Source organism: Columba livia, chromosome 2, assembly GCF_036013475.1.
Source record: "Columba livia isolate bColLiv1 breed racing homer chromosome 2, bColLiv1.pat.W.v2, whole genome shotgun sequence".
NCBI classification, from domain to species: Eukaryota; Metazoa; Chordata; class Aves; order Columbiformes; family Columbidae; genus Columba; species Columba livia.
The window spans coordinates 23,039,908-23,066,158 of NC_088603.1; the positions used below are offsets into that span (position 1 = coordinate 23,039,908).

Genomic DNA, 26,251 nt, shown 5'->3' on the forward strand with positions numbered 1-26,251 from the left:
ATTTAACTGCTGATGGAGGCTGGCTCTTGTATGTATTCAGTTGCTTTTTTATACTGTCATTTGTCACCTAAAACTTCTGTGAACATGACAAAGAGGAATATTCAATCTTTGTATTTTAAAAAGAAAATTTAGAATGTAAAACCACATTTTAAAACTCATTCTTTTATATCCTCCCTGTTTTCTTCTTTAGTTCAATCTGTCTACATGTACAAATTATGTAATTAGACCACTAAAATAAGAATTAGCTGGTTTTTTTTCCATTTTTTTCCTCAGAGTCATCAGAATCTTTGATATCAGAGGTCCATGTGTTACCAGAATGACAAAATTCTTAGAGGTCATAGTGTAAATTAATAGAAATTAAAGAGAGACTCAATTAACTCAACCTATAGGGCTTTAAAAAATACGGCAATTTGAACCACTTGACAAGAGCACAGAAGAAATTATTACACTGGTATGCAGTAAACACTGAGGTATAAAAAAAAGATCTCTTGGTCTGTGGGTACTTTGAGGTTTTAATACAAAGTGTTTTCAGCAGACAGGTGGGTTTGTGGTAGAGTCTGTTGCAATTATGCTCTTACAGCTCTGCATCTGAGGATTTCTTTGACTGTTCAGTGCATCACTGTTTGCAGACCTCTGTGTAGTTGTTTTTCTCCAAACTGCAGAATTCCTTGTATTGAGGCAGAGATAATATTCACCTCAGAGCCAGCAAAACAGGTAGACTGAGAGCAGAATAAATTAAATGTAATGACCCAAAAAAATAACTCAGTACATTTCTGATGAAACTGAAAACCAAAATCTTTAGAATCAAATCATTCTGTTATGCTGCCATCATTTCAAAGTAGCTACTCTCATATGGGATAGCAGGCTACTTTACTATGGAGCTACTCTGGCTTTAGTCTGTCTGATACACAATCAGATTTATCTTTTGAATGCTTCCTGATTTTTTGGAACAATTTCATGAGTTATTCTCTATCATTTGAATTACACTCAGAAAGTGTTAAAGTCAACAACTAACTGAAAATTTACTTGCCTTCTACCTCTTCCTTTTAGCTTTGTGGAACACAATGTCTGACCTGCCTCACCTGTCATTATCTCAGGTTTCATTCTGTAGCATATTGTACATAAACTGTGCAGCCAAATCAAGAGAGAGCATCTTGCAGAGATGTACATGATCATACGCAAGTGGAGAGCCAAGTGAATGTGTGTGGTCTGAGCTCAAGGATATGATTTTGAAATTTCATTGATTCTTGCACCTACTGATACTTCCTTCAGTCAAAAGCTGATTGATGAAATACAATGACTTACAATGAAATCAGATGTGTTACTCCTTTTTTTTGTATTGTGGAAACATTTAAAAGCTCCAGAGACCAGGTAAATGAGTAAATTGCCACAGCTTTACAGGTTACTGGAAACCTGCTGGCTTGTAATAACTGTCCATGTGCAGTAGATGTGGAGTTACTGGAATTAGCTGCAACAAAAAAAGTATAACCTGGTTATATTACCTCACGTTTCCATGGGCAACAGTAGGTCCAGAGACAGTATGTACTTGCTGTGTGGTATGTTCTTACACTATAATAGCATGACTGTGTTTGAATCCCAAGCTGTTGCCTGAATACTACGCACTAATCCTTTGCCCAGGGAAAGAGTTCCCTGTATTGAACAGCTCAATCCTGCCTTATTACCAATGGCAGGAACCAAAACTCACATGGAATAATTAGTAGAAGTAAATCAGGCAAATTCAAGCTCCTAATAGGTATTCGTTCCACACCAGAAACATATATTTTGGCATAACTCTTTCTGCTCAAGCTGGGAACTGCAGAGTTGTTGCATATGACAGCCAGATTTATTTTGCAGTGGATAAGCTCTGACCCATTGTCCCCACGCCTTTCTGAACCAAAGCATGACACTCTCTTAAGATAGGAAAAAGACCTGAAACCTTCTTGTCTTACCTGAAAGTTCTTAGAATATGTACAGGGTGGCTTGCTAGATGAGATGTGATTTGAACCTTGTAAGGACAAACACTAGTTCTTTGTACATCAGCTAGATGAGAAGCTGGAGTCTGGCACCTGATAGCTAATCCATCCACTTTTCCTCAGAAAATACGATCAGAAAGTGTTGATCAAGGAAAGGGAGGAGTTGTTTTACTCTGCAGCCTGTTGTGCTTAAGTATTCTGGCATCAATTACTAACTCATCACTAAGACCACCAGAAAGGGTTTCAAGTTTGTAGGCCGCCTGGATTACTTAAAGCATCCAATCATTTTCTAGTTAAAATGCACCCTGGGAGCACATGTGTTAATTGTTGGGGTTTTACTTCTGCTCCAGACTGCCAAAAAGACCATGTGTTGCTATAAAAATACAAATTGCTACCAGTGGCAGGTAGAAGGGTTTTGTGACTAAACCTTCCATCTGGCTGAGCTACTTATGAACTCAGTGATACTGACTCTATGTATATAAGTCTCTGCTTTTTCTTGATTCCTGCCTGGTTTTAATTTTCCTGGTTTGCACTTAAGCACCTAAAAAAGGTGATCAGTGAGAAAACAAAGACAATAAATCTCAGTATTGAAGAAATTCTACCACAGCTGACCCTTCGTCACATCTTTCGGTGGCACAAATTACTTTTGTGATTCTGCCCATACAAGTTTTGTGCCATGAATAATTTTCAGTCTAAGAGCATATCCTCCAAATTGCAGAAAACCTACTTGCAAAACTCCTCTATTTGCTAACCCTTTGAGGGACAAAAATTGTGTGAGAAGGGCTGATTTACTCTGTGTGGTGTGTGTGATACAGCATTAATAAAGAAACTTCAAAGTATCAAATACAGATGAATATTTATTTTCTAACATTTAGACCTCAGTTCCACCACCACCCCCCAACCAAAATCAAAACTGTAAACCCATGCATCATGCTAAAATGAAGAGTTTTCCAGACAAGCCTGGTTTCACCTGTGTTAACACCCTCTCTTCTCCCATGTGGTGTTTCCCACCTCTAATCAACCAGCTGGAAAGAATGTAAAAGTCACACACTCTCAACCCTAGAATGGCTTTGGAAGGCTATTAGTGCACCGGACATGCTGTGTAAAAAACTTTGCTTCCTCCTAGCAAATTGTAAAAGTGTCAGTAGAAGGTGAGGTGTGCACTGAGGGCATGCTTCACATGGGCTCCTTTTTGGACATGCCCTATCTTTTCTTTTGATCTCAGGAAATGATAAGGTCAGCATGTCCATGCTGGCTTTTACAGATAGGAATGAACAGGTAGTCAGTGGTCTGGAGACTGCCCAGATCTTTTTATACAGAGAGCATGACTCTGCACGTATTGCTTCATCTGTGAGAATCACAAGGGAGAGGAAAGGTACTGAGAGAGCCTATAGCAACAACTAGCTGCATCCTGCTTTTACAAAGCTGGCTTACTTCTGCTCATATATGGAAGTATTTTAATTTATTTAATATGCCAGAGAGTAAAACAGAGAAAAAAACTAAGCATTTTGTTGCATTGTCTTACTGTGTGTCTCCTAACTTCTACTAGCTGTTACATAGGTGTTTCTCCTTTTATACAGTCTGTTTTATTTACAGGTGATAACAACTAGTGATAAAGACTAAAGGTTAAAACAAAAAATCCCTAAACATAGGATACATTTTACATTAGGAGCTTTAGAGGGAAATTATATGAGTGTATCTCCAAAGCTACCAAACAAAACTGCCTGAGAAATATTAGGTACTGGACTTTGAATGAGTAATTGCTGGCAAAATAGTTAAATTTTACCTATTGCCATAAACAACTAACACCTTAATTTCTGATAATGTGAAAATCTATCTCCTTTATTGCTAAATTATAAACAAAGGTAGCTTTTATGTTTTTACACAAGGATTTAATGTTCTAAGTACTTTACTATAGGTTGGAAAATAAAGTTTTAGACTTAGTCCATAATAAAGTTCTACCGATGCCAGAATTTCAGTAGAGACTTTTAATGATGGATAATACAACTATTGCAATTAGTGTGAGGCCTCTTCCCCTCCTACTCTTGTTTTTCTCTGTCAAATCATTACGGCTGTAGGAATGATTCACAGCAAAGCAGTATGTTAAAACTAAAGAGTGATCTCATCATCGCTCTTAAGGTACTGGGAAACTTTCCTGTTTGTTTTTCCCTGGCATCAGTTTTCCCCCATTGTCTGACAATAACCAATTACATGTTTTGATAGTGCACTGAGCAGGTGTCTGAAATCAAAAGAAATGTCACAGTCAAAAAGGCATCACTTTCCCAACTGGATACATTTCACTGTGATCTCTGACCTCCATGTTGGTGTCCTTTTGTTACAGGCACTGCGTGTACTGAGCTGTGATTACAAGATGGAAAATGAAACTAGATTGGTGGTTTGTGATCTTGGGAACCCCATGGTGGCTGGCGCAAACGTAAGGGAAAACCAGATGTGTTTACTGATTTTTATCTAATTGAATTTTGAAGGGGAGAAAATGGAAAACTATTCAATTAGCAGAATGTGTCCCAATAAGCAGCACCTAAACCAAATTATTTACTTGGACAGGAAATTGTTGGTATAATAAAAGGCAGAACTGTGCTTCTGAAAAACTAATGATTTGTTATTCTAAAAGATTAATTATGATAGAGCCTGTGTTTTATTTCACTTTAGAGAAAATGAGAGTGACTCGGTTTAAGGCACAGAATTTACACTAGTATAATGAGAAGATAATCCAAATCCATAATGTGATCTGTTTATCGCTCCCTTTTAGTGTTCTTTCTACTTAAGATATGTATAGTAAATGACAGTGTTTTTAGCCTCATTCTCATCGCATGTGCATAAGGGTTGTCTTATAAGTTTATATCATGATCCATATCCATGAAAATGTGGTTGGAGTCAAGTTTCCCTTCAAGTTATTAATGTCATTCTAAACATTTTCCTAAGACAGCTATTCATAAATCATACTGCACATTAAATGAAACATGGGTAGCATTGGTTTTAGACAAAAGAGAAACTGAATAATGACTGACAATGGACAGCAGATAATGATTAAACATAGGTTTGAAGATTAAAACAGTTCTACCCGTTCCACAATTGTCATCACTTGTCCCTATTTCATGACAAAGTAGTTCAAAGCAATCCCAGAACTGCTGAACCCAGGAATAATCGGTCATGGATACCCTTGCAAAGGAATTCTATTACTGCTTATAAATTCATAAGTGCTATGAATATTTAACTAGAAACAAATAATCCAAGTATTTACACCTAGATAAAAAGCTGTCCTAATAATAGTGAATCAGTCAACAGCATGAACATATTTGAGGAATAAGCAACAGCTTTTAATTGAAAACTGCCACTGTTTGCATTTCGTATTGGGCCTGGGGTTTTGCAAAGAAACAAATGAAATCTCCTTCATATTTACAAAACCCCTACTAACTTAAGGCTTGTCCTATGGAAAAATCAATATTTCACTCTTCAGACTCTCTATGGAGGGATATTTTCCTGGCTTCTTATGATGTTGAAGAATCAGATCCTCTGTCACTGAAGTCAGACTCTCAAACAAAGAACCAAATGGGTCATGTGATAGGAGACTGGGAGTAGAACAAGCTTGTTTGGCTGATTAGGTTAGTGTCATATCAGTCATAGAGCTTCAGAAAGACAGTGTGAGACCAGGAGTCTCATAGTCAACTGCCTTCATGGTCACAAGCAGCCCCAGATAGACTCTTTGGGATTACAAGGAGCTGGCAACCATTGAAAAATGAACTCCAGGAAATGGATCCACTGGGAGCAGGAACCTGCCTGGTGAGGATCCTTGTTTTAGAACTACTGTGAATTAGAAGTCTGAAGGGGATACTAGAAATATATTCTGAGAAACACATTGCACAAAGAAGGCAGACTGGATGGTTATTGGAGTGGATGAGTATAGAGAAGAGGGCTAAAAGGTTTTATAGTTTTTGTTTTATTCTCCTAAATGAAGCTCCTAAAAAGTAAGAGTACTTGAAAATCTTTCTGAAGAATGGAGTTTTCGTAATGGGATGATGGGAGGCAATGATGGGCCAAAGCACTAGATAAATCTCAAGTTAAGGCAGATAATTTCTTGTACCAAAAAACCAACAAATTTAGATATCTGCTTAGTGGTTTTCTGGTTAGTCTCATGGCAGATGTAAATTCTCAAGATACAGATAAAAGTGGACAAGAATGTTGATGACTGGGGTGCAGTGGGGGGGAAGGAGACCATAAACCCCCATGGGTTAAGGGAGAGGAAAAGAAGACTAAACGTGAGACACTAACATTGTATATCAAGCTAGGAGCAAATCTTTGTGATTTGCTTGCTGTGATAAACAGAAGCAATGGAAAGGTCTGAGCATGAAGGTATTAGATAGACTACAGCCCCTCACGCTCCCCCCTGTGAATCCAGTGCCCTGTTGCTACATCATCCTTGACTTGAAATGCCAGCACTGTGAAGACTTTGGGAATGCTATTTGGTAGCCACTAAAGTAGTGCCAGTCTCACCTCCCTCCTTATTGGTTATCACAGTGTAAATAATCCCGGTTTTCCTCAGAATCGGCTCTAGGGCTGGAATAAATGCACCATTACCAAATATTCCTGAGCAAAATACTTCATAAAGAGAGACTTAGAAGTAGCAGAATAAAACAGCAGGGTTCATAACATGTATAATGACACTCTGGCTTATAACAGAAAAATCCAACCCCTGAAAATTAAGGCATATGAAGATAGAGCATTACAAAGCCAGATGGCAAAAGTGGTTGATTATAGTGAGTGGAAGCTTCAAGACTTCATCTTTGAATCTTCTTTGAAACCAGCTCTCCTGGAAGCTTAGTAAAGGTGAAAGGACTTGAGCATTTTCAGTCCAAATGTATTTATGATGGCAAATGTACTTCCAACAGTGAAATACCAGCCCTTTGTACAAATTGTGTAAATCACGAAAGGCTGCTCTGATCCATTTCCAGTTTTGCAAAACAATTCTGCTTTGGCAGGAGATCAGTTATTCTCAAAATATTCGGTCCGAAAGGGACTCTTTGTGGAAGTTGTGAGGGAGAGGGAAGGGAGGGTTAGGTCAAAATCAAACATTCCTAAAACTCTTAACTCTTGAGTCACTGTTATGACTTTTCAGCACCCTGAAATCCTAGAATTCTTGAACTCTTTAAGATCATCTTCTGAGTGTGAGGGTTATGTTTGGATTTTGTGATATAACCCATGGGATATTACTGCAGTGTTCTACAGAGCTGTCTAACACTTCCCATCTTCACGTCATTGTCATTATGGCCCAGAATGCAAACTAAGTGTCTGTGATACCATCTCACTGGCAAAGATTGCTCAAAGTACTTATTTATGACACTGAAATGGATCATATTGACAAAATTCCTAATGCCTGTTCAATGGCCTTAGCAAGTGAGATGTAGGTTTTATTATAAATTCTGGTAGAACAATTTGGAAGTTAATAGAAATGAACAGAAATTAGAAGACTGGGGGGCTTGAAGGACCTTATCTATTTCTTGATATGTTCTAAACTGATTCTCCAAGAGCACAGAAGCTTCATCTTTCAGGTGCACTGTAAGAAACTCCAAAAGAAACCTAAAACGAACCCTCTCTCTTCCAGCATACTCGTAGATCCCGTCAAACATAATAACAGATTAAAGCTTATCGGTAATAGCAGAAATGTCATGTATCTCAAAGATACATGATGTTACTAATGTGGAAAATAATGCAATTTTAATGAAACTGACTTCCCTTGGAAAATTTTGAGTAAAACTGAACTATTCTGATAAAATGAATGTTCTGCTAAAATAAGGAGGCTGAATGATTGCTAAGTTATAAGCTCAAACAAATTTAACTCCTTTGGCCTCAGCGCATTTTCAGCAAGAGCATGTGAGCATCTTTGCCCCATTATTAGTAGCAGTGTCAAGGACTACTTGACATTAACAAAGTCATACGACCATACAAAGGCAACATCTGCAGCTTATTAGACTCATACAGTAGGAGTGTGTTTCAGTATTAAATAAGGGACTAAGCCTCAGGAGTATAATAGATTATCAAAACTGGAGTTCATGTCTGCTCTGAGGAAAAATTTATGCTTGATTCATCAAATCTTTTTTCTGCTATAAGTGGAAACAAGTTTATATAGACTGATTAATCAACAATAAGAGAAATGCTGAATTGTATATTTGGAATTTTTGTCTCAGAGTTTGCAAAAATCATGTTATATTTTTAAAGGTGAATGAAATATCAAAGCAGTTGTTAAAATAATCTTCAAAAAGTGGCCTTAAAAGTAGCCTATATCTCTATTCCAATTTAGCTATTCGGCTTCTGTTTAATCTAATGAGCCTTATCTTTTCATCTTAAAGATTTCACGTCTAAAAAGAGAGCTTAGCTATGAATAACTATGTAATTTAAATGGTCTGAATTCAGAGATTTTAACTTGCCATTTCTTTTATGATGACAATATTGCTTTCAGCATAGGACAAGTGAAAGAAGTAATTGAAACATGTTAGCTAAGTCTCATTCTGGAGATGGATTAAGATTCAATGAAGTACCACTGCACATGAGGAAAGAAGGAGAACTGAGTGAAAATTAAAAACAAAAAAATGCTTGGGATAAAGGAATTGCTTAAATGTCTGAAATGACACCCACAGAGGAAAACACCTCCTCTTCAGTGATATTGAATCTAGGTCCCAAACATAAACTCTGCATTGTTGTGTCCTGTCCCGTTGCTGACAATTCTACCCCACGTACGTTAAGGAAAGTAGGCCAAGCAGACAACTTTTCTTCTTTTCTTTTTTTTTTCCCCTCTAATCTAGTCATATATTGGCAGAGATGAAGGAATGATGTCCTCATTTCCTAACGCCTTTTGATGAATTTATCAGGAAGATTATTTCTCCACATGGAGAATGTGGTTATATGTAACCATTCTTTTTAAAAAAATGAAAGCAGAGTGTGCAAGTTATCTGGCAGGAAATTCTACCATCAGGCAGGATTGAGAGTGAGAAATTGCACAGAATTACAGTCTGTAGACTTTGCTCTCAGTCTCAATGCAAAATTTATATTTCAAACATTACCAGATTCAAAACATGCCATTGAAATGAGGCAATTAAAAACATTAGTTTAAAGATTGCAGTACATTTTTATTAATCTAAAAGGGAGGGCAGATGGCATCTCCCACTGCTTCTCTGCCACTTGCGCATACAGCGACTGTAACTATGCCCAATGAGAAGGTCACAGAGACCTTCTGTATTGTATATTCCTTTAGTTAGCCCTGCAGTTCCATTCTCTCTTCTGAATAATCTTGTTCTGCTTTACTCCATGCCCTCCTTGCAAACGAAATGGAAATTATCAGAGAAAGGAAGCAAGGTCTGCATAAACACAAGGGAGCACCAGTGGAAGCCCTTATCTCTTTCAGTTTTGGCAGTTGTGTGTTTTACCCTCTATCTTTTGTGGTCACACACCACAAGTTGTGGCAAACTGAACCGCAAATGTGACTTTGAAGTTGTATTCCTCTGAACTGAACTGTGGCTCCCAGAAGCTGCAATGATAAAACTCAAACCAAATTGAACTAAAACATCAAGCGGCTGCTAATTTAGCCTCTAGAAGAAACACCTAAAGCACACAGCTTGTGTTAAAGCTACAGACACAACGGGAGGAGCAGGAAACTCTGTACAGCTGAACAAAGGCAGGCAGGGATGGAGACATGGAGGAGAGGTGCCAGACAGCCATTATGTTCTTCTGGCTTGGCAAAGGAAAGCAAAGGCCGTGTGGATGAAGACGGGCCCACCGCTGTGTTCTGGGAATGTGCTTCTCTGTTCCTCTTGATCCTATGTCCAGCCAAGTTTTCCATCTGGTGACATACACAGGCAGGATGGTATTTTTTCCTGAAAACAGCTAGATTATATTATTTCATACTAATTTTAAAAAGCAACAGTATCCTATACAAGTCAGTGAAATGCAATCTTGAACAGTACTGCTTTCCTGATATGGAGAGATCAACCATTTTTAGTAACCTGTTGTTTTGTTTCTTTCTCAGTTTTCTACAGGCATTCGCTTTTCTGTTCAGCATTTTGAAAATGCAGATTTCAGCATCAATTTTGAGCTGCAAATAAAAAGGTTAGATGTTTTATCAAGAGTATGGTTATTTACATTCTGAATTCCTATAGAGATCTGAAGTTTAATATGTAAGAAGGTCAATCTAACTAATCAGTATCAATAGTTATTTTATAGGTTTACCTATGGCAGCTTTATTCAGGAGGATTTGTGGAGTTAGAGCCTTGTTATCTCTTAGTAAAATCAATTTTAGATTTATTCTGAGGGTTTCATTTTGTTAAAATTCATGCTAACTGATTTTGCTCAGTGGTCCAAGGATCTTCTACAGATTTGCCAAATTTGTACTTCGTTTTCCAGTTCAGAATTAATGGGTGTGATCACTTTGTAACACAGTTCTGTATTTAAAGGCATATGCTCTGTAAATTAGAAAATGAAATTTAAAAAAAAAAAAAAAGAAAAAGAAAAAGAAAGAAAATAAAGACATGTCACTTCCAGAAGGAGATCAGTTAACATCCACTCAACTGATTTACTGGCATGAAGAGAGAAAACTGTTTTACTTTGATGCAAGGGAACCTTTGTCATTTTTCCATTAGTTTCCTCCACATTTGTGGAGCTGACATATTACTGCTGCAGAATCTTCAGGTCTATGCTGAGCAGTACATCCTCCACAGGGACAAAAAAACCACAGGTTAGGACAGCAGCAAGAACAAACCTGGGACTTTTTCAGTATGTGACAGGGCTTCTGCTTCATCTGTCTTCATCAAATACACACCGCAGCTTCTGATGTGGCCCTCACTGACCCACACACAGAGCCTTAATTGCTAGTGTCTGGCCTTTAATGAGGGCCTAGATCATGTTCACTATATAACTGAGACATTTAAAATGTTTAAGTCATGTTTCCTTAATGTAACCCTTGAAAGAAAGGACATGCAGAAACTTGAGAAGGGCACAGCAAAGCCAAAGAAGACGCAGAGGTACCTGGTCAAGCCTCAGCTCTCTCCAAGCAGCCTGGCTGGCAAGCTGGAGGCCATACCAACCTGGGCATGGACTCTTCCAGAGAGAGATACAAGATACCACATCTAGCTTGTAGGTCCCCTATCTGTACCACTGTTCACTGTCAGGTCATTAATGCAAGCAATACAGTTTGAAATGGGTATCAGAGACTCTCACCACTACCCTTTTCATGCTTTGAAATTGGGGAGGTTCAGAGCTTTTTTGGGCAGCCAGGTATCTAGGTAATAAGAGTTATGGGTAGGTCATGTTCATAGAAAAACTGACAAGGATTTACCGAGGAATAAGTCTGAATTTCAGGAGACAGCAACATCTCATGCTTCCTCCATGACTGTGGCTCACTAAAATGTAAAGAGAGGAAATCTGCTGGGCCACAAAAAGACAGTTTCCACAAACCGATATCAAAATGCTGAAAAGCATGCAACTGCTTAAAAAAACAAACAAAGAAACAGAAAACCAAACCTAAATAAATAAACACTACCAAAAACAAGAAAACAAAGAAACAAAAACCGTCTTACATAGGGAATGTTACCGTTAAAACTCACTCTTTGTAAATTCTTTCTCAAGCAGCGCTATAGTTGGTGCATTTCTACGTCCTTAGTGAACAGGTGAAACAATCTCAAAAGAAAAAGGAAACAGAAATCCATAAGGAAGAAAGAGGGAATTCCCTAAATGGAAGGAAAGGGAACCACAGAACGTGTCTGAATTTGTGTTCTTGTCTGAGTTGTTTGAAAGAGAGACCTTTAATTTACTTGAAAACATCAATCGGAAATCAATATTTTGGTTTGCAAGACTGAAGTTCATCACTTATAGGAAATAAGCAAGAGGCTGAGTAGTGTCCTGAAATGTGATTGCTTGTCTGATGTGGATTTCACTAGGCGATTATAGACCCCTTAGAGAGGGATCTGTCCTGGCACTTTTATTTAAACTATTTTATTTACAAAATACTAGAAAACACAAACAATATTTGAATACTAAATATCTATGATCAAAATCTGTATTTTAACTCTATAGAAAGCATTACCATTATACAAATTCGGGAGGGGAGCTTATTCTAACAAAGCAGTAGTGTAGTCATTTTTATACTTTAAGCAATTTTTGTACTTTTCTGCTCCAAGGTATGGCTATAGAGGATTACGTCAAAAGTTCAAACAATTTTTGAGGGGAATCTGCATTAGTTTACAAACAAATTAGACCTGCTCCTAATTTTAGCAATTTGTAACCAGCAAGCCTGGATCAAAGCAGTATTACCCTCTACTCCTCAGGAGTCAGCTGGGAATGCTGGCCTCCTCTGAATGTTTCCATTGGACTGATGCTGCCCAGATGTGATAACAGTAAACTGTGTCAGCAACAGAAACGTAGTCTCCATGAAGCAAGGAAGTACTTCCACACTTGCTTGATAAAGCTCCAAATTTAGTATCATTAATCCCATAATTGAATAAATTCTAAGTCTATTACTATTTGTTTTCACTATCTTCGTGAATTTGAACCTGCAAACTTTTCATGAATGGGCTAGAGTCATAGGAATGACCTTCTGTAGTAAGAGAAACTACCTTTGCTACTAAGAATTTCTAGTAAGAAAAGACAATAAAATGAGTGAGAGCACTAGGCTTTAAACATAGGGATCTGTTTTTACTGCTAAGTGGGATTAAGAGTGTAAACAATCTGGATAGGGGAGGGGAGAAAATAAGAAAGGTAAAGACAGTTTATTTTGGTTATTTTTCTTCAGAGAGTCTGTCATGCAGACGTCACAAGTTTTGAGAGTCAAAAAAGCAAATTTTGTTGTAACAAAGCCTATCTTATTCATTAACACTGCTTTCCTCTAATGCATGAAACACCCCTTGTAGTCTGTTAAAATACTCCTACCCTTACAGACAGCCAAGTTGAATGAGGGAATTTACATGATATTCTGAGCTAAATTAATTTGTATCATCATATTCATGCATAGGATTGTTGTGTTGCTTGTTTTGCTTATTTATTTATTTGCTTATTTATTAAACATGTCATGGGCTCAAATAATATGAAACTTAAATAGCAGTGTCCTACAGGAGTAAAGAGTGGCAATAGCAAGCCCATGCTGTAATATGTCCAGTGGTGTTGCTTCCTAATTGTAGGCCTTGTGGTATTCAGTGATGTATCTATAACAGTCTAGAGTTCTGCTAAATAACCGTTTGTAACCCTTGTTTGTATCTTTTCCAGTTCTAACAAGATTAATCCCACTAGCAACTTAGTAAACCTCCATATCAACATCAGCGCTATGGCTCAAGTACAGATCAGAGGGTAAGTATTCAACCATTTCATTTCATAATGGTAACTCCTTTTTTGTATTGAATCTTTCCACATACAATAATCATATGTAGTGAATCTTTTGACATATTATGACTCCAAATGCCTTACCCACCAAGAACACCTGAGAATTCCCAGGGATGTTGCCATAGGTGGACACTCAGGTTAAGGACTGGCTCAAATTTCAGCATGTCTGTGAAATGGTTATGGACACATAGAGTAGACTTCTCAGTAAGGCTTCTTGCTTCCAGTGTTGTGGATTCTGTTGTTTGTTTTTGTTGTTTTGTTGTTGGTTTTTTTTTTTTTTTTTTTTTTCAGTGAGGTTGCTCATCACTTTCATAGAAAAATCTTACAAACTTTTTGTATTAGTTGAAAACTTTTTGGAAACTTTTTGCCTCCATGATGTTCTTTCTGTGCCATAGTGCGTTTTTTTAATGAAAAATTCTGTAATAGGTAAATAGATAGACATCAAAAAAAGGACAAAACATCCTCCGTTCTTAAAAAGAGCATGCCCACAGGTGGAAAAATAGCTTGAACTACTGCCTGCAATGCTAAGAAACAGATCATTAAATATAGATGAATGACTTAATTGAATGACTTCCAGTTCCGTTTCTCTTATGTCTTAGTTTTCTTATTAGCTATAGCATGCATATACAAAGGAAAATTCCCGAAAGCTTTGTTGACAGATTTTGCTAATTACTCAGAGATGCTAGAGCATACGGCTCCAAGGGAACTGTTTGCTCACAGTTTCCTAGATAAATATAAAAAAGAGACCGTGTCCACATTTGGATTGGAAAAGATATTGTATTGGTTTCCCTGCTGCTCTGCACAGGGTTGCGTGAAGTGGAACTGGAATAATTGTAGATTTTACTGAGGGAAAGTAAGTAATTATCAAGTTGTGCATATGCATACATGCATACACACAGGCACAGTGGACCCATGTGAAACTACTTCTATGAGACAGGAAGAAATCTTCATTATCCTATTCAAAATAAATTTAAGATAACTCCTTAGATAGTTCATTCAATGAGCACTTGCTTTAATAACTGAGATTTGATTATTCTGCTTAATTATTTTTTTTCTATAAAAAATTAAGAGTTTTATAGTTGTTTTTTCCCACTGCTGAAAGAGCACTGGAGGAATGTGGGATTCAGGAAGGAAGTAATTTGGACTGGGAGGATTTGCAGCTGGTCAAATTCTTACTGTGTATCCCACATAAGCATTTCATTTAGAACACACCTTATTTTTCAGTGCGCTTGTCTGACTGATCATTGTTTCCTAAAAGTCTAGGAAAAGTCATTGTCTAGTAAATCATTAAGATGTTAAATATATTCTAAAATAAAAATAAAATAGAATAAAATAAAATCATCAAATAGAGGATTTCTGTCTAATTTCACCTGATTTTGCTATTTTCATGTCAACAGAAGTCCTCAAAAATAACTGTAAAATCTGTCAAAAGAAATATTCTTGTATACTTTATAATAGTTTTAATTGAATGCCTACATTTAGACTTTGCATTTTGCTTTTCTATGGATAAGAAAAACACTGCACAGGGAATATGATAGAAAACACTATATTTTGAAACCTCATGCCTGCTTCTTTTTTCCTATGTACATTTTCTGGTTTGCCAATTTTTGCAGTGGCTTAGTGGTCTCTGTGTCTTGGCTTTGTGACCACACAGGAAAGTTCCTATTCTCGAACGACTGTTAATAATTAAAATTCTTATTGGATGCATGGCCATTTGTGAAAGATAACAAATTAGGCTATGTACCTCATCTGAAATGACTTTTTAATAAATACGTTTCATTTCCTTTATTATTTGGTTTGACGTGTAAATTTGTCCTCTGGCATACTTTTCAATACAAACTGCCAGCCTTTTGAAGTTGGGGCAAGTATTGAGAGTTAGCAGGATACCCTGAATTTCAGGAAGAGTTGTACTTTAGCTAGATATATTAAGTTATTCTCCTCTAGAATCCCTTGCTGCTGTGAGGAGCTGTATTCTGTAGCAAAGTTTCTATCAGACATTTCATGTGTTGTACATGAAACAAGAGCTGGAAGCAGGAACAGTTTGTTTCTTCTTAAAGTATTTCAAAATGTCAGCATTTGCAACAAAAAACATCCAGTCTTCTAATCTCTTCTTGAAGGGGTAATATGCATGGTGCTTTCTCTGTTACACTCAACAGAAAGCGAATTAACATCAGTGGGTAGAAGTCCGTCCTATCAGTCAAATGTTACATTCTGGAAAAAAGTAATTAGCAATTCTATTTTAACAGTTTTCTGTCAGCAGACTGAACAAGCATTGAAGTTTTAAGGCTTTTCTTTAAGGTAAAGATTCTATAAACCGGCAAAACTGAGTGAGAGCTGACCCTTGTAAAGAAAGGGCAATACTTACCATTACAGCACCAGTGCTAGCAGGTGACAGATGCCCGTGCCAGAAGTCACCAGCCATACTGAAAGAAATTCTTGAGATCTGATTTCCCAACTTCTCAGCAACTGAATAAGCTTAAAGTTGGCATCTGAATGGGACTCCTCCAAGGAACTTCCAGTTTTTCTGGAAAACAGAATGCTCATGATTCAAAGAGTAATGTTAACAGAAGAGCACTTGGTCCTTTCTTGAGGTCAGGCAGAGAAGGAAAAATAGTAGATGGACAGGAAGATGTTAATATTAAGTCATTATATTTTTCATTTTTGTTTGATTTACATGTTGCAAGTTGCAACAGTGTATCAGGGAATGCCTTAGCTGCTACTTCATTTGCAAAGCAAATGGGAAGCCTGGAGAGCTATTTCAAGCTCTAGTCCTGAATTCAGCTTCTTGATAGAATAGCTTCCATTGCAACCTTATGGAAGTCATTTGCCCTATCTGTACCTGAGTTTCCCACCTGTAAAATGAGATAGACTACTTTTTAAAGGATTAATAAGAGAGGTTATAAGGAATTTACAGTCAGGGCAGTTAAATAAATATCTAAAAATGTATTGCAGGGAAGGAAGATGCATAGCACTAAATGTCCACAGGCTTTAAATGGAAATGAGAAAATACATTTATTTATGTAACATTACTCTGGTTTTGTGGATAACGTATTCAGACTGATCTTAAGCTGATCTTAATCTCATCAGTGAGAATTATGTCAGTCCCTGAGAGGCTGCATTCCTCTCTGGAAATGGAGAAAGAGTCACTCCTTTATCTGGAATGGACCATCTGCCACAGGAAGTATAAAACTAAATGCACACCCTCAGTAGTGTGTAAGAACTGAGTAATACTTTATGAAAGCATTGTATTGTTCACCTGACCTAATTCTAATGACTGTGCCCAAATAAAATGTCCTTAAGGGCTCACGTTTATATAGCAGTCTTAATATTTTGTGAAAAGGAGTGCAGCAGATATGTGTTAACAGTTACTGGTTTAACCTGTTTTATGTATTACAGAGTGTCTCACCCCCCAACAATTATTTTGCCGCTTCACAACTGGGAACCCAAAGATGAACCTACAAAAGAAGAAGAAGTTGGTCCTTTAGTAGAACACATTTATGAGGTAAAAATTATAGATGTTGCCACAAGACCTCATGCTGCTTCCATTGAAATCCTGATGAATTTGGGTTATGGTCTTTATTTGCAACTAGATAAAGCCACAAATATAAATATTCTGACTTTAGCACATCATCCAGACTTAATCTGGGAATTCATAACCCCAGTATTTGTCCGTGTTAGTGGTGGAGATATTAGTTTATGCTGGGAGTCTGTCCTTGACATTTGGGGCATCTATAAACATTTTGAGTGTTTGACAAGAGTTAAAAAACAGTGCTTAAAAGCTTGTTGCGGTCAGTGCCAAATATTTTCAGTGATTTGATTGATTTCTCATTAAAAGCTGTGACTGTTGTGCACAGGGAAAAATATGTTTCTTTTAACATTTAACTAATTGGGAAAAAACAAACAACAAAACAAACAAACAAACAAACAAACAAACCCCTGTAGATATACATGCAGCTTGTTACCTCATTGCTTAGAAAATGTTCTGTTGAAAATAATTCTCAGTGTTTGAAGTATACATATTTCTACCTTGTATTGTTGTTTTTTTTCTATTGATTCATCGATTAAAAAAGAAGAGTTCAGGTTCTAAAAAATTGCATTGAGTGAACTATACGGAATACAGACCATCTTTGGAATGTGCTGATGACCTTTATTCTAAGGGGTAAAACAGGGTGCTTCACATATGGTTATGATTCACAAACGAGCGCCCAAGAAAATATAAGCAGCTGATCTTAATCAGCAATGTAAGATTACAGTTTGCATGACTAATACTAAACCATAATGAAGCAGACTGTGAAATACAAAGTATTTCTTGTGAATTCCTCATCTTAACACATTTCTCTAAACTGAAAAATCTCTAAAAAAACTTCCTGTCTCAAACATTTGAGCTGTTTGCAGAAATATACATGTGACTTCAAATTTATTAAAATAGTTAAAGTGATTAAGTAGTTACAGTGATTAAAGAAACCACTTTCATGGTTTATTGATATCAGCAAAGAATAAAAGAGCCCAAACACCACCCAAAGCCCTTCACTGAAGAAGATATAAGATTAAAAGCGGGTTTTATTTGGTTCTAAATAAAGCTTATCAGCCACAATAATTCTAGACATTTAAATAAAAAGATGTTCTCACATTTCTAGAAACTTTGAGTAAAGCTCCGTGACATTCTTCTTCTTCAGCTCTTATGTCCAGTGTTAACACTTATCAAAACTTCCTGTGGTCATCAGATATTTTCAAATTGTAAACTGATATAAGAAAACTATTTAAAATCCCAGATTTTTTTTGTTTCTATTATTTCTATGTACTCATTTCCCCAGAAAAGAATCATGTCTTGTCATGTTCCTTTAGAAAAAATAGTTCATTTTTTTCTTTTGGGGAAATTTGAACTCAAAAGTGTTGAAAATAGAGTTCTTAACCACAAAAAATGTTTTAAGCTCTGCTATACCTTCTATTCCTGCACCCTGAAATGTGATTCTTTGTGTCCTGAAGTTTCAGCTACTATTTTCAGGTATGTTCTGTTAAGGTTCATTGTGTATATTTGTATAGTGTATTCTGCTAGTGTGTTTTGGTTTGGGTTTTTTTACTTTTCTAGGTAATTTCAGGTCTTTCATATGTATAAAAAAATGGGAAAAGTGTTGGGTTTCTTGAATACAGACTCCGATAAGAAAAGGTTGTTCTCCCAAATTTGCCACTGGCTCTGTAGCTAACTTGGAGAGGCCCTTTTCCCCTACCTGTCAGTGCTCCTCCATCAATAAAATGATATTAGTAATCTCTACATCTTTCCCAAAGTACTTCAAGGCTGTGGACACTAAGAAATTGAAAGTGTCAGGGTGGTAGTTGCTGTGTCTTCTGTTGTTATGTACTGCCTTGGAAAGTACTGATGATATTTGTTTGGCAGCTGCACAATATAGGACCAAGTGCCATCAACAATACAGTTCTCCATGTCGGTTGGCCTGTGTCCAGTCGAGAAGAATTTCTTCTTTACGTTCTTCATATTCAGACACATGGACCATTGCACTGTCAAACGAGCTCTCCTATTAATATAATGCAAATAAAGGTAAGTCAGAACCTTTTATTTCCATCCATGTCTGCATTTTGTTTCATTTTTTCTGCCTGCCCTTCACAATGGGATGGGACTTTTGGAGAGTTTTTCACAATTAACCTGAGATTATTTTCCTGGGTAAAAAGCAAGATATAGATAGTCTATATTGTTTCTAGTGTGACAGTTGTGTTGCATAGTACATGTTTGGTTTCTGTACTCTTCTTATGAGAAGAAACTCTTGTTTTGATTAAGTATCGCAGCATTAGATACAAGATAATTTTTTAAATGAAAATTTGCAGGGGTTTCCTTGAGGGTCATTTTTAACATGGCTTTGAATAGATTGCACAAAGTTTTTCATTTCTGATGGGACCCTGAAAATTCTCGTGGACTAAGAAGTACTTTAATTGAGGAAGTCAAGTATACAACAGTGCTTAGCAGAGGCACTCCCAGAGGTAACGTAAACCTTTGTTATGTCGAGGAACGCACTCAGTTGAGTCTGATACAACCTACCACTGGTTTGTTTATCAAAAGATCTTATACCTGAACCTGTTAGCAGTGGGGGAAATCCTTTATCACACAACAATGCAATATCATTAAATTGAAGGACATTTACTCAGAGCTGCTTATTTAATAGACAGCCACCAGGTATCGTAGCACTAAGTATTTCTAAAGACTGTAAGGCAATTTTAGTTTTTATTCCAATACAAATAATTTACAGCTAATTTGTATGGTGATTTGGTTTTTCAGGATCATAGGCTTATTCAGGTTGGAAGAGACCTCAGGAGTACTCTGGTCCAGCATCCTGCTCAAGCAGGTTTAGCTGTGAGGTCAGGTTAGGTTGTTCAGGGCTTTGTCCAGTCTGGTCCTTAAAGCACCCAAGGACAGAGACTGCAAAACCTCTCTGGGTAAATTCTGCTGCTTCTTGATTGCCCTTACAGGGAAAAGATTTTTTGCCCACACCCAGCCTGAACCTCTTCTGTTTCAACTTACGCCCATTGCCTGTAATCATCCCACCACTCACCTCTGTGCAAAGCCTGGCTCCGTTTTTGTGATAACCTTCCCCTTCGACAGCTTAAGTCCCCCCAGAGCTTTCTCATGTCTGGGCTGAACAAGCTCAGGTCCCTGAGCGCTCCAGCCCTGAGCATCCCTGGGAGCCCCCTGCTGAACTCCTCCCAGTGTATTGATCTCTGTCTCCTGCTGAGGCTCCAAAACCAGATGTTGTATGTGGTCTAATGACTGCTGAGCAGAGGGGAGTAATCACATCCTCAATGTACGGCCTTTGCTCCTGGTCACACAGCTTAGGATGGTGTTGAGCCTCACTGCTGGTGGGGGACACTGCTGACTCATGTGCAGTCGGGTCTCTTTCTGCACAGCTGCTTCTTAGCATGTTTTGTTGCCCGGGACCATTTCCATGCACCAAGTATATGATAAGATAAAGAACATGCTTTGAATATCCTATGAAGTTAAACTGTCAGCTGGAATTCTGCATGGAATGTACCCCAGAAATTGAAGTTTTAATGTATGGGCACTTGATAAAAGAATTATTATGATCTACAATTATTTTATGGCTTAATCAATATTAACTCATAAAAGTTACAGTTTTGTCAGTAACATGACAGGTTTATGGTTTTTCTACTTGGAAATGATTCTGTATTTATTTTTATCACTCCAGCAGAAAGGAAAAAATCCCTCTACCAATTTTTTCACAAATGTTACTCCTAGGTAAAGTTTGCTATCCAAATTGCTTCCCTTTCCATGGATATAGAATCATAGAATCATTTCAGTTGGAACAGACCCTTAAGATCATCAAATCCAACCGTAACCTAACTCTGGTGCTAAATCATGTCCCTAAGAACCTAATCTAAACACCTTTTAAGCACCTCCAGGATGGTGATTTCCCCACTTCCCTGGGCAGCCTGTTCCAATGCCTAACAACCCTTTCTGCAAGGAAATGTTTCCTAATAACCAATCTGAACCTTCCCTGGCACAAGTTGAGGCCATTTTCTCTCATCCTATCACTTGCTACTTGGGAGAAAAAAACAACACCCTCCATACTACAACATCCTTTCAGGTGGTTGTAGAGAGCGGTTCTTCATTTATGGCAGGGCTGGGGATCCCAGAGTTTGGAGGAAACACTAACAAGGGGAAGCCTGGTAGCAGCTTCCTCAGTAAAGTCTTGATATGCCAGTACCTAAAAGCCTGGTTTTAGATCTATGTTTGTGATGGCAGATCCCCCCAAAAGAGTTTGGTTTGGCTCGAAGTCAGAAGATTTAGCAAAACACAGCTCTACATATTATCCCATCAAAAACAAGGTATCCAATTTATCAAGCATAACTGATTCCAGACATTTCTGGAGTAAACAACACTTCTCGAGTTTAACCAGTAGCCTGTTAAACATCTTGTGGGGAGAGCTGTGTTCCAAATGCTAAAAGTACTATACATCTTTTGCATACCAGGAGGGGTTTGAATTCGGTAGTGGATGAAAGTGGAGACATCTTTCTAGTGAAGGCGATTGTTCACAACCACAAAACTACAATACAAGTCTTCAGCTTAAAGAGAGAGAACTAGAATATATACTTACAAGAATATAGAAAAGCTGATGGATACCAAATACATTATGGCCTGATTTTTGTGTTTCACCCAGTAATGCAGAACAGGGTCAGGATTCCACTCTTTTGATTAGTTTCTCTAGAGGAAGAAAAAGGAAATAAGTGATAAGGAACTGAAGATAGAAAATGTTTTGATTTTGTACCCAAAACACAGCAAGTTTGGAAAGAGGGGATTTTTTTCTATTAATCTTTTTCACCGCATTTCCACCTATATTTCAAGAGGAACAAGAAGCTGAGCTGCTGCATTTGTATTTGCAAGCCTAGCATCTCAAAAACAGTGGTCAGATCAGGTTGCAAGTAAGTGAAAAGGAGTTCAGCATCCCCCTTCCCTAGCCACCATGTTCTAAGTTTCAATTAAGAAGCTAAGATGGGAGTGTAGCTATCAGATGGGCAAAGCTCCCAGGTAGAATAGTGCCACAGTTCTTAATGACATTTTTAGGCAATGTTTGGTTGGTTATTTTTAAGATTTTTGAGTTCATTCTTCCTTTTCCTACTTGATAATGATTACATCTGTTACATAAGACTGCAAGACTAAATTATTGTGAGGCTTGTGTGAAGTCTTCCTGTAATAATTAAATAATGGTCCATCTGTCTTAGCAGAATATGGCTTTAGATGCACAATCATTATTGCAAGAATTTAAGCATCCTTTCCTTATTTCTGCTTTTCAAAGCACTGAACAGCATGAATACACAAATCAGGTTTCAAATATGTAATGCTTATCTATTGCTTCAGACGGGAAGAGGATACAGAGGCAGCTTCCTTCAGGTTTTGTATAAACAGCAGGATGCCTGGGTCAAAATTCCATATGAGACTAAGGACATTATATGCCTGGCTTGTCTTGGACTTCAGACCCAGCTCTCTTAGGGTGTTTGGGCATCTCCCCTTTGAAATGAATCAGATTGTTCATTTTCAGTTAAAGCAGTATCTTGCTCTCCATTGCTGAATTTCTTGTCTTGTAGAAAGGTTTCCTTTGTGCTTCCACAAAGAAATCAAACCTGTGCACATATGGGAAGACTTATTTAGGGACTTCTTGTTTTCTGTAGCTTATCTTTCTCTCAAGCCAGTGGTGGGTGTGAAGGGGTAATAATATTAGGAATCTTGCAAAAGGTGTAAAGTGCAGCAAAAGTACTAATCAAAGGTTAGAACAAATTCCCCTCTGGAAGAGCTTAGGACACTGGAATGCTTCAGTCTAGAAACTAGGTGACTATAGACAAATATGATCTCCAAGATCAGAAGTGGTGGGAAGAGCGTGGGTGAGGATTGATGGCTCTCTGCCTGTTACTGCACAGGAATGCAATGTGTTCACTGCACAGGAATTGGAGCATCAAATGAAGCCTGTAGAGCCAGATTCAAAACAAGCAAAAGGAAGTGGTGGTTCATGCGACAGGTATTAGATGTCTGGAACTTGTTGCCAAAGGAAGTACTCAGGGTTAAAAGTTTACATGGTTTTAAGAGGAAACTGGACGAATTCACAAAAGAGAAGTCCAGTGAAGATTAAAAAATGAATAAAAATTTCGTGCAGATAAGGAAGTCCATGAGCTGAAAACATTTGGAAGCTGAAAGTTATTAGGAAAGTTATTATGTATGCATTAAGAAATTATGTATGTTTTAAGAAAGTTATTATGTATGCATGCCCTGTTCTTACTCTTCCTTCCACATCTGCTTGCAGGCAGTGTTGATGAGAAGAGGGCTCAGCTAGATGGACCTTTGTCCTGAGCCGCTATTCCTGATGAGTTGCGTTTTTTTCCTGGGCTAATGGCAAAAAGTAGTTTTATGGAGCCATATTTCCAACTATGGTAGACAATAGAGGGTGACACACATGGCACATTTTCAACAGCTGGGCACTGGAATACCATGAGAGAGGCATCTGTTGGGGAAACAGTGAAATAGCAGCTAAAATCCACCGCATGGGCAAGGTACATCCTAACTATGATACTAACATGACTGACAGGAGCTAACCTCCTCCAGAGGCAGTGTCTCCTCCTGCTGCAGAGCCATTATTACTGTGTGCAAGTCCTGGTCTGGAGACTAAATAATACCATCCAAAGCATTGCTCTTGAAAGGTCACTGACACCTCTTGTTTAACAGCTTTTATACACAGTCCTCTTCCAGAACATTTCTGGTGGAGTTACACATGGTGGCAGAGAGCTTTGCCTGGCTAGAAAAAGAGGAAAGATAAATCAGGTTTTGAAATGAGAAGTGAAGAACTGGAGAGACCTGGAAATCTGCTCAAGGTGACAAGGCTCAGGAGAAGAAAGCAGTGCAGGTTTTCCTGGTGGGGAAACCAAGACAGTCCATTGTAGTTAAAGGGAGCGTTTGAGAATCCATTTAAAATAAGGCATAGTGTGCAAAATATGTGGCATATAAAATAGCTACAGAGTTGTACAATTCAATACTAATGGTTCAGGAAGGTTAAAATAATATCTTTAACCTGAACATCTAGGCCACTGGTGAAATTCTGTTTTTAAATTGTTGCAGAGATATATATGTTTTCTCTTAATCACAGGGGGCTGTTTTCGAACCTTTGCTGTAATAATTCACTACTGAAGATGGTAACACTCTAGGATCTGTGAAAAAAAAAGTAAATATAAAAATCATCTAGTATTCAAGTGGACCTGCATATGTATCAGTTGTGATCGTATATTGAGGGTTTCTTCAAAGGCACATAATTATATTGTGGTTCTTTTAATTTGTCATCATTAAAGAAGCCTGCATATGCTGGTGAAAGAATCCTGGAAAGAGAATTCCCACATGTTAGCACATTGAGGGAGAGATTTACTAGCTATGTAGCTGTTCCTTTAGTGCAAAAATACAATGTTAACCTAATTAAGCAACATAAAAATAAAATATTCTTTTTTTTTCTTAAGGGATTTTCATCTGTTAATAAACTATAGTATCTTTCACTTTGCAGGATTTTTTTAATGCCGATCTCAGACAATGTCAAAACAGTTCCTTCTTGTGCCTTATAATTGTAATCGGATGAATGGTACAAAGTTTGCAAATGCACTACTACACAGCATTAGTGTGTGGAAGGGTTTGTGTGTTTATAGCTATTCTCTTCCCTTTCATGCTACAACATTTCTTACAATTACAAACATTTTCTTTAGGAATTTGTTTAAGATATTTTCTGTTCAGAGATTAAAGGAATTGATAAGATGGATCTGATGTAGCTCTTTATAATCTAAAGAATCGTCTTGTCTATATTTAGCTGAGTTCAGACCTTACTACAAGCTTCCACATATATTTTATTGTGATTTTACATTGTTGGATTGTCATAAATTAGAATTTATCTTTCCCTCCATAGCAATTAGGTTTCCAGGCATTATCTGAGGCTTCTTTCAAGAAGCCATAAGTACTCTGTGTAGAAATAAAAGACAAACTGCCAACAATAAAAATAGCTTTTAATCAGAGAAAAAAATCTGTGCAGATAAAGCTAAAGAGAATGCATTTTAATATGAGATTAAACAGCAACAAACTGTTGCATTATACGAAGTTGTTACCAAGATAAATCTACAACAAATAATGATCAAAAATTGTGTTGCTAGAATCCAGATTTTGTTTTCTCTTACTTTCTAAAGCTGGTTAAATCATTAAATTTCAATAGGAAGATTCTGATCTGAACTACTGACCAGATTTCAGTGCAGCAACTTTATCCTGTTATAGAGATCAGAATCTGTCCCCAGGTATCTAACAAAAACAAGTACAGCAATTAAATTGACTCCAGTAAAAAGTGGAAAAAATGTTATTTACTGTAATTCTTATAACTGGGCAATATCTTGCTGTGCTAGTCATGCCTCCAGTTGAAGACTGTATATTCTCATGGCTGTGCTGTTAAATTGAAAAAACAGTGTTAATCCAAAATTTGAGACCACTTGAGAAGGGAACAAATGTTAGAATGACTATGTCATTATCATTACCATTTTTTCTCTTTGCAGTTTGCTGTTCCACAAGACACTCCTGAACTTGCTGCTTTTTTATATAATTCCACAATTTCTCATTACATCAAGAGAAGGGATGTCACACTGGCAGAACCTCACAGGAAAAATACTGCAAAAATATTGGTGAGCTATCTAAAAACTATAAACTATGCATGCAATATATCAAGGTGGCTGTTGATTGACTGCAATTTACAGACTTTTAAATACTGTTTTGATTAATTTTCTACCTTTCAGTTTAAAATACTGTTTATTACATATCACCATGCCACAAGTTACCGATCGTTTTTGACAGATTTTTACGTTAAATATCTTGCATGCCAAATTCCTGGCTGTTTGCAGACAAACCTCTGTGGTCATCCAACAGCACACTTACCACTGGGACTTTCAGCATAGATTTAGAGAATGAGCCCCTCTTCCATGAATTAAATTTCAGATTCTGACTTTTGAAATGTAGGTCTCTTCTTGTTGACTTGACTACCAGCTTTCTGGCTCTTTCATAAAGAGTAGCTCACACTTAAAATTAACATTTTCATGTAAAGTGACACTTCTGACATACAAATAGCTTGGAGTATATTTGATCCCCTTGGTAAGTACTTATACACATGGAAAGGTAAGACTTTCCCTTTACAGTACCACAAGCAAGGCAAACGGGACAGGTCACTGCTTTTTTTAATATTCCAGATAATGCAGCAGCAAGAGCGAAGAACTCTCTCCCAGGAAAACAGTTCCGATTAGTCAGTCTGTTGCCTGAGCAGCTGAATTTGGCCCTGTTTTCAGGAGATTGTTTTTTCCCATTCTTGCATTCAGTATCC

General features: G+C 37.4%; 1 protein-coding gene across 2 annotated transcripts in view; it reads left to right on the forward strand.

Annotated features, from left to right (window-relative positions):
* ITGA8 (integrin subunit alpha 8) overlaps positions 1-26,251 on the forward strand; it is a 104,939-nt gene that overhangs the window by 53,177 nt on the left and 25,511 nt on the right. Inside the window, exons 21-27 of one of the 2 annotated variants that reach the window (XR_010469997.1) lie at positions 4,315-4,407; positions 10,012-10,091; positions 13,239-13,319; positions 16,749-16,854; positions 18,339-18,357; positions 18,748-18,906; positions 25,437-25,562. Coding sequence is in view for 1 of the 2 variants with exons in the window: in XM_065050920.1 (XP_064906992.1) it covers positions 4,315-4,407; positions 10,012-10,091; positions 13,239-13,319; positions 16,749-16,854; positions 18,748-18,906; positions 25,437-25,562 (645 nt within the window). In the remaining variant the exon portion in view is untranslated. The remainder of the gene's footprint in view (positions 1-4,314; positions 4,408-10,011; positions 10,092-13,238; positions 13,320-16,748; positions 16,855-18,338; positions 18,358-18,747; positions 18,907-25,436; positions 25,563-26,251) is intronic. The other variant, XM_065050920.1, reaches the window with a different exon arrangement.